We start from the raw sequence: 8,057 nt of genomic DNA on the forward strand, positions 1-8,057 counted from the left end.
TTTTACAGATCCATTTGTAAATGTTTAACTGAACTACATAAAATAATGATACAACGATATAAATAATAATTATGAGTTATGCTGAGCGCTTTTTTTGTTACATGGACAACTTGTTTAAGTACAGATTAACCTATTATGTGACCTATTATTCTTTATAATTTAACTAAGTGTAATCTCTGCGGCTCCAAAAGTCCTTTTACTGCTAATACATTCAAACTAAACACTGGGTCGTGATCATCAGATGCAGGATAAGACGAGATAAGAAAGAAAGAAAACACACTTTCTCTTTCTCTTTCTTCTTTCTCTCTAAAGAAAAAATAACACCAAGCAGAAATGTTGTTGTTCCCAACTATCATTTGAAATGAAGTCGATAGAGAAACTTAACTAAACACTTGACTTAACCCAATAAAAAACTCAATAAAAACGCAATAGAACGCCGGGGATAAAAGGCACGAAGATGAAAGGACAGAGGATTGTCATACAAACACGTGACTACAACTGTCAGTAAAACACTCTGTAGTAAAGAGTTAAGAAGAGTTTTAAAAGTTTTCACTGAATCTTTGGAATTACCCAGGTATGACTTATCTTAATATCTTAATATGTCTAAAACGTATCAGACATAATTAGGTACTGATTAGCTGCTTAGAAAATATTGAAATACATTAGCACAGATTGATGCCTGTTGTAGCTCTGGAGCTTACATAACATAACCATTCTACACACACTGAGGCGCTAACCCTTATCTTGGTTAATGTATTTCACAAGCAAGATATCCTGAAGCAACACTTTCCCCATTTGGCATTGTGTGTCCATGTCTGTGCTCCACATCAGGCCCATATGTGCCACACATGAGCCTGAAACTGCACGAGCTGGCACAGTTAATCATTAAGAGGGCGTACATTTGTTTAAGGACAGGACGGTGCTGTGCAGTCTACACTTTCACAAACAATCGACAAACCTATTTATTAATGAGTCAATGGCCAGAAGAAATAAGTGGCGCTTCTCAGTTCACTCGTAGTTAACGTTTAAATCAAACTAAAGGAGATAAATATGAGTCCACACATAATAAATATAATCTCACTCGTGCGTGGACAGATCACACACAAACACATCCAGAGCTGTAGTCGCACCGACTGGAAACGAGGGTCAGGTGCAGCAGACGGTTCTTTTCCCAGAGTTGATGATTTACCCTGTTTTCAAAGCTTTTGCCTCACAGCACATCCCATAATTATTTAGTGAACATCTACTTTAAGTTAATGGGTTATTGTTTTTGCTCCATTTCAAACAGAAGTTTTCTGTTTTTACTTTGAATATTTTGTCAAAGGGTGTCTCAGAGACCACATAGGAGTAGACCTTTGGGTGGTCTTGTAAAAAAACAGAATACTTTCTCTATGTCACAAAGGGTGGGATCTGACATGGTTCCATTGGGGGTGTTTGGCCTTACTGCACCTCTCTCTCTCGCTCTTCTCTTAAAAGATGATGCGCTCTAGTAAAATAACATCACAGGGGGGAAAAAATAAACACTTTTTAAAAAGTTTTTTTTACATTTAGAAAATGACAAATTAGATTCAAATTATTTGAATTTGGATGCACTTGAAATAAAACAAAAACTCTAAAGACAACTTTTAGAGGTTTGGAAAGTAAATAGCAGAAATTCTAGCTTTAGAGTCTTTTCTTTTTAGTTCTATCACTAACCAAAGTCAAAAGACCAGAAACTGGGGAACAGGGAGGTGCTGGGAGAGGGGCTGTAGAACAGAGAGGAGGGAGGGGGGGTGGAGGGAGGGAGGGTGAGGGAACAGAGGGAGGGAAGCAAGAGACCAGTCTTTTGGATTTCTCATCAATTCAATGTGGCCCTCTCTTTCAGGTTTTACAATGCCCGCCCCCAAACCATTATCAAACCAGCGCGTATATATGCAGCTGGCTGCTGTAGTTCAGCTGAGACCAACTACACAGGACAGCTCCAACCCAGAGCTTGACTGCCCCCCTGCCAACATGAAAGAGTTCAAGAGCAAAGAATTCTGGAGGGCTGTTCTGGCCGAACTGGTCGGCATGACCCTCTTCATTTTCCTCAGTCTGGCATCGGCCATCGGAAACACAAACAACAGCAACCCTGACCAGGAGGTCAAGGTGTCACTGGCCTTCGGACTGGCCATCGCCACACTGGCCCAGAGTTTAGGCCACATCAGTGGAGCCCACCTGAATCCTGCAGTCACCCTGGGGATGCTCGCAAGCTGTCAAATCAGCGTCTTCAAGGCCGTCATGTACATGATTGCCCAAATGCTGGGTTCAGCCCTGGCCAGTGGCATTATGTACGGAGCACGTCCCAGTACCACAGACGCACTGGGACTGAACGCTGTGAGTAGGACTTCTCATTATGTTGTTGTTGACAGAATGTGTGATAATATGTGATGTTTGATCAAAGGCTGGGAACGGTGCTATTTCAAAATGCCAACAAACCCGATGCACATGATTCACACTTATCTGAGGGAACTTTGAAAACTGAGACTTTTATCACTGAGTTTGCACACAATCCCAAAAATGACGTTCTGTCATTGCTGGTAATACTAAGGTGATGACACATGATTTTGACACGCTGATCTGCAAGAATTAGACCCATGTTCCAGCAAAACATCATCAGCATTTCTGCTTATGATGAAGCCATTGTGATGCTGTGGTTTTCTTTAAAAAAAAAACTGTTTTCAGAGAGTGAAGCCGAGCCTGTAAGATCCTCTCACTCCCATCTCCTATCTTAACACTCTTAACACAGCAGTGTTGCACACAATAACAATGACCACGTTCTCCAGAGGCTGAAAATAAAATGTGTGTGTGTGTGTGTGTTTCCCTGCTAAATGACTTTCAAACCTCCAGGTCAGTGACAGCGGCTGCTCGGGTGAAGTGCGGTTATGATGGGATGTGTGACACAGACTGACACACTCTTGTTGACTCCTCCTTTACAGCTCAACGGTGTTACTCCCAGCCAAGGCGTGGGCATAGAGCTGCTGGCTACGTTCCAGCTCGTGCTGTGTGTCATTGCAGTTACTGATAAAAGACGGCGTGATGTCACTGGCTCTGCACCCCTAGCCATTGGCCTCTCGGTCACTCTGGGACACTTGGCAGCTGTAAGTTTCACCATTAAAAATAAATTCATCAATGCAATCAAAGCCTTAGCAGAGCAGAGATAAGATCTTTGTCACTGTTTCAGTCATTATTGTTGTTGGTGTGACACCATGCTGTGGTTGGTTACAGATCAGCTACACAGGCTGTGGCATCAATCCTGCTCGATCCTTTGGCCCAGCTTTGATCCTGAACAATTTTGAAAACCACTGGGTAAGTCAGACGGACACTTTGTGACTGTTTCAGGTTTTCTGTACGTATAATCAAGGTTCAAGACTGACTTTTTTTTTAATTTAATTTAATTTAAAGACTAATCGCCTTCTTTTCATTCCAGGTTTACTGGGTTGGCCCAATGTGTGGTGGTGTAGCAGCAGCTCTCATCTACGACTTCATGCTTTCTCCCAAATTTGAGGATTTCCCTGATCGTATGAAAGTACTGGTCAGCGGTCCAGCGGGTGACTATGACGTTAACGGCGGCAACGACGTCGGAAATGTGGAGATGGGAACAAAATAGCGATGAGCGGTTGCTTTATACGTGCCTTCACTCCTGTTTATAGGCTGTCATCTTTAGTGGTTAGGATCCGACTGGGGTTTTTGTGCTTTATTTTTTTATAGTACTATGGTCAACGCTCCACCAGTGTCTCGTTACACTTCTGTTTGAGTGCACACGCAATTGTTTTACACTAAAACATGAAAGCTGAGGTTTCTTCTTTTTTTATAAATTAGACAAAAATATCCTCCAACATTCTACTTTGCAATTTATGAAAAACAGACCTCTGTGTAAAGGTGAAAAAATAGTGGGATGGTTAGGTGTCGAACTTATTTCAGTATCAGTATTCCTATGTGGAGCCATTTTTTGTATACAAATTTCTATATGTTTGTATCAAGTTTTTGCGTATGATGAATTATGTATTGTATGAACACTTTTCAATGGTCTCTCACTTTTTTATATAAATAAAACACATATTATTAATAGGTCCTTCTGTGCTTTATTGTTGTTATTATATTACATGTACATATAAATATGAAGAATGTCTTGTCTTCCAGTAGACTACTATACATTCACACAAAAAAAGGAAAAAGCTACACAAAAGCATAACAAAACAACCTGGATCAAACACGTTTCCCAAAGTTTACTTTGAGTATTATAAAAGACTTTAATCATTTAACTTAAGCCTAGAACTTCAAGGTATTATTCATAGCAAAGTGATGCAGGTCACATGGAGGTAGGATGGTTAACAAGCTCACTCTACAGCAACACTCGTTTGAGCCATGACACTAACTCTTAACATCTTTTCTCTGGATTCTCCAGTTTCCTCCAACTGCTTCTTTTTAGCTGACAGCCTTTAAAAATCCTTGTTGCTTGCATAGAAAGAAATGTCACATGACTGACAGAAAGTGGATAATACCACACAATGGTAGTGAGTCGACGTTGGTGCAAAATCCTTGTAATTTACTAGGAATTATAATTACTGAATCCCTTCTGACATGTATTTATCTTTCTAAGATCTTTAGAACTGAGGTATGAACCTTCGATAATCCACCCTGACATAATCCAGTAAAAACAAGTTTACAGAGTTGTCCAGCATGTTGAGATCCAAATCGTCATCTTGGCCTGTACTGGCCAAGATGTTTTATCTCTTGTCTCCAGGCCAGAACAAATAATAAGCAGAACTGTAATCATTAAACTGCTTTGCATGGTGCATGCTGGTTTAAGGGACCCATGTGGAACAAATGATTATGTATTAACAAGAGGGGGAAAAAAAAACACAGCACAGGAAACCGAAAAGGAGAGGTGACGGATACACTGAGAAAGAAAAACAGAAATGTACTAAACGAAACATATGGAAATTTGAATCTGAAAATTTAGGTCTAAAGGGGAGTTTGCACAGAATGATGTTAGATCGGAGCCTGACTGATATGTTGGCCAATAAAGACATTCAGATGAGATTGAACATGTAAACATTGTAGATTGAATTAAACCCCCAGGAGTGTGGCTCCTAGTAAAAAACTACATAAGAAATACGAATGTTTAACATTTTCCAAAAGTGCTGAGAGTACATGTAATCCCAGTATAAATCTGCGAAAAGTAAACTCCAAGGTAGCCTGTCACATGTTCATCAACAAGGTTAATCTCAGGCTTTTGTGAGATGTTCTCTGGCTCAGGATGTCCAACACTTTCCTTGACTTCCTGTACTTGGTGTCTCATCAGTAAATTTGGATAAAAACCTGCATGGGTTCTGGACTTCCTGAGCAATGGACCACAGGGGTGCAGATCGACAACAACACCAGGTCTATCCTGACGCCCAGGACCTCCCAGGAGTGTGTGTTCAGACTCCTCCACATACCAGTACAACGCTGTTGCCCTCACTGGTCTGACATCACTGGCCTAATGTGGCCCGGCTGCTATTGGATGATGGAACTGTCAATCAAAAGTAGTGTTCACCATCTTTTTACGTGCTTCAGGGTCCTGGGAGTGTACAGGTCATGCTTAACATGACAACCAGAACAGTAATGAATTAGTAATTAGCAGTAGCAGTGTTTTGGAGAACTTTACATGCCTGGTCACTCACATCTGTTCCAGCTCCTACCAAAGCTGCAACAACATCATCATCCAGTTGCATCACCAGGTCAGAGCTCCCAGACATGGAGGTCCTCCACAGTCAGCACAACAGGCAAAAAGACAGAGGGGCCGTCTGCTGACCCCAGCTGCAGCTCCAGTCCCGAAGCATGAACAGAATCAAAATACAAAGCAAAAACAGACAGTTTGTTTCCCCAAAGCCATCAGGCGTCTGAGTGACTTGACAGCCACCCCTCGTTATCACAGCTCCACACAGATAGAACACACTCCTGAACAGTCGCCAGTCCACTGGGCTCCACACTGATCTAGTGAAGCAATGTTTGCTTATGTCACTGCTAAATATTCAGCATTTCCAGGAATCAGCAGGTGTGTTTCTTTGCACTCGTACTCAAGGCTTGTTTTCAAGGCAGCAGCGGTTTTCCAAGAATACTAGTTTTTTCAATGATTAGCTTCAGCTCTTCCTCCTGTCTTTTCTTGTTTAAATATTATATAAAACATTTAGATTAGATTTTTAGATTTTATGTTTTAATAGTCTTACATAAATGTCTCATAATGCTCTTTCTAATATACATAGATGGGGTTTTTTTCTTCTTTTTTTGATAAATCTGATTTCCTTTTTACTTCCATACCGTTCTTTACAACAAGAGATGATGTCATTGTGGGTGGGGACAGTCGACAAACTTCTAAGAAAAATGTGATTAGAATTATAAAGTTAACAGCTGTATTTAAGGAAACCAAAGCTTCTACCCGCTTCATTTCGACCGTCAAGCAGGAGACTACTGCAGATAAATGGCTTGTGGAGAGCTGACAGATTCCCATCAGACTCAAAGGCATCTGTTTTCAGTCATCAGCCTTCAGGCCGACTGTAAGTAATGAAATGGTGGCTGTTATTCTTTTTTATCTGCTCTCTTTGTTGGAATTATGTTTTGGCTGCTTTTTTTTTGCTTCTGAAAGGAAGAAGAAACCTTTGAAGTCGTGAGTTACCCTTATACTCTGCTTAACACCCCAGTGCACATATTGATTATATACTTGACTAGCTTCCACTTCTGCATGATTAAATGCTCAGTGTTGAGTCTGTAATTCCGAGTTGTGTTAAAGACCTGCTCTCTGGGCCGACACCTGCATCCTGGACGTCACTGATAGTTCAGAAGGTTAATATACGTAGTTGTTAATCCGTGACTGCGTCTTTAAATAATCATTTTTAAATTATAATTATAACACGCCTTACCTGGTTTTATGACCATGTCATATCATTTAAAATATTTTTTAAAATATATATTTAATTTATTTTATATACATATTTTAATAAAAGCTTAATTAGTTGCCTATTCTTGTCTATTTAAAAAAAAAGAAATCAATGAGATCATAGCCTGCCATAGCAGGGCTGTGGTTAGCACCAAAACAGCAACTCCCCTGCTGCCTGGGCAGAGTGGCTTCTATCTCTAGGGTTTCATCTCTGGTTTCATGGATGCATTGAATACAGTGATTAATATTCCCTACATAAAATTTAATAAACAAAATAAATGGAAATAAGAACTGTTTATGTCACTAGATCCGCAGCGCTGACTGGAAGTACTGGTCAACGGACTGCAGTGGTCATTCGTTTGGTGTTTGGTATTTGCCATGGAAAATTAGATGTTTTTAAAACAGAAGAAATGTTGGGTGAGAGTTTGAGAGTTTGTTGACGTGGAGTTGGCAGCTGCGCACAAAAACTCCAACCTTTGTCCTTGCTGGCTGTTTTCTACATCATCACTGCACCTCCTCCACCTCCTCCTCCTCCATCCTGCTCCTCTGACATAATGAATCCTACTGTACAGTATCTTCTCAGTTATATGCTCCCATCCCTAAATTGTAAATCTCATCATAATCCAAGGCTGTATACATATATATGACTATATGATATGCACAAATACCTGAGCTGCAGTTTGACAGAAATGTAAAACAAATAATAGAAAATCTGAGCTTTTAAGAAAATACTGCCGTCTAAGTCACAGACTGACCATCACAAATGTCTTTCTGTTTCTACTGAACCTAATACTTTTTCACATACAAAGGAAGAAAAGAGGTCAATTTCCCTGCTTTGATTTATAAAGTCTCACACAGTTGTGTGTGACTGATGTCAGCTTCTCTGCCTCCAGCCCTGTTTCACATTCACAGGATAGAAAATGTAGATGGGCAGATAGAAAAGCCATTTTCAAAGACTTAAGCAAAAGGCTCCCGGACCACAGTGCCTTTCTCATCCCGTATCCTGAAATTACTTCAAAAATATAAAGTGTCCCCAGTGCCAGTGCCTGCTCAGTGCTCCTCTATGATTGTGCCCATCGCCAGCAAAATCCTCATTCACAGTATATATATATATATA

The 8,057-nt window shown here is 40.4% G+C and overlaps 2 protein-coding genes and 1 long non-coding RNA gene across 8 annotated transcripts in view; 2 read left to right on the forward strand and 1 right to left on the reverse strand.

Moving 5' to 3' along the window:
- Positions 1-512: 512 nt before the first annotated feature.
- Positions 513-4,090, forward strand: aqp1a.1 (aquaporin 1a (Colton blood group), tandem duplicate 1). Of its 2 annotated transcripts, XM_008334444.2 has the most exons (5): positions 513-574; positions 1,865-2,355; positions 2,958-3,119; positions 3,247-3,327; positions 3,449-4,090. In XM_008334444.2, exons 2-5 carry the CDS (start codon positions 1,873-1,875, stop codon positions 3,626-3,628), a joined length of 906 nt encoding a protein of 301 aa, XP_008332666.1. In that variant the 5' UTR covers positions 513-574; positions 1,865-1,872; the 3' UTR covers positions 3,629-4,090.
- Positions 3,932-6,191, reverse strand: LOC112486295 (uncharacterized). The gene is made up of 2 exons (XR_003048700.1): positions 5,688-6,191; positions 3,932-5,604 (listed from the first exon to the last, which is right to left on the reverse strand). It is a non-coding gene; the product is annotated as an uncharacterized LOC112486295 (long non-coding RNA).
- Positions 6,192-6,378: 187 nt separating this feature from the next.
- Positions 6,379-8,057, forward strand: part of LOC103396390 (aquaporin-1-like) — a 3,536-nt gene continuing 1,857 nt past the window's right edge. For 2 of the 5 annotated variants that reach the window (XM_025066020.1, XM_025066021.1), the window contains exon 1: positions 6,428-6,670. The gene's annotated coding sequence lies outside the window, so the exon portion shown is untranslated. Of the gene's footprint in view, positions 6,671-8,057 lie in introns of all 5 variants that reach the window. The other 3 variants (XM_025066022.1, XM_025066023.1, XM_008334445.3) reach the window with 3 other exon arrangements.

The sequence above is a fragment of the Cynoglossus semilaevis genome, chromosome 20, assembly GCF_000523025.1.
Source record: "Cynoglossus semilaevis isolate Cse_v1.0 chromosome 20, Cse_v1.0, whole genome shotgun sequence".
NCBI lineage: Eukaryota > Metazoa > Chordata > Actinopteri > Pleuronectiformes > Cynoglossidae > Cynoglossus > Cynoglossus semilaevis.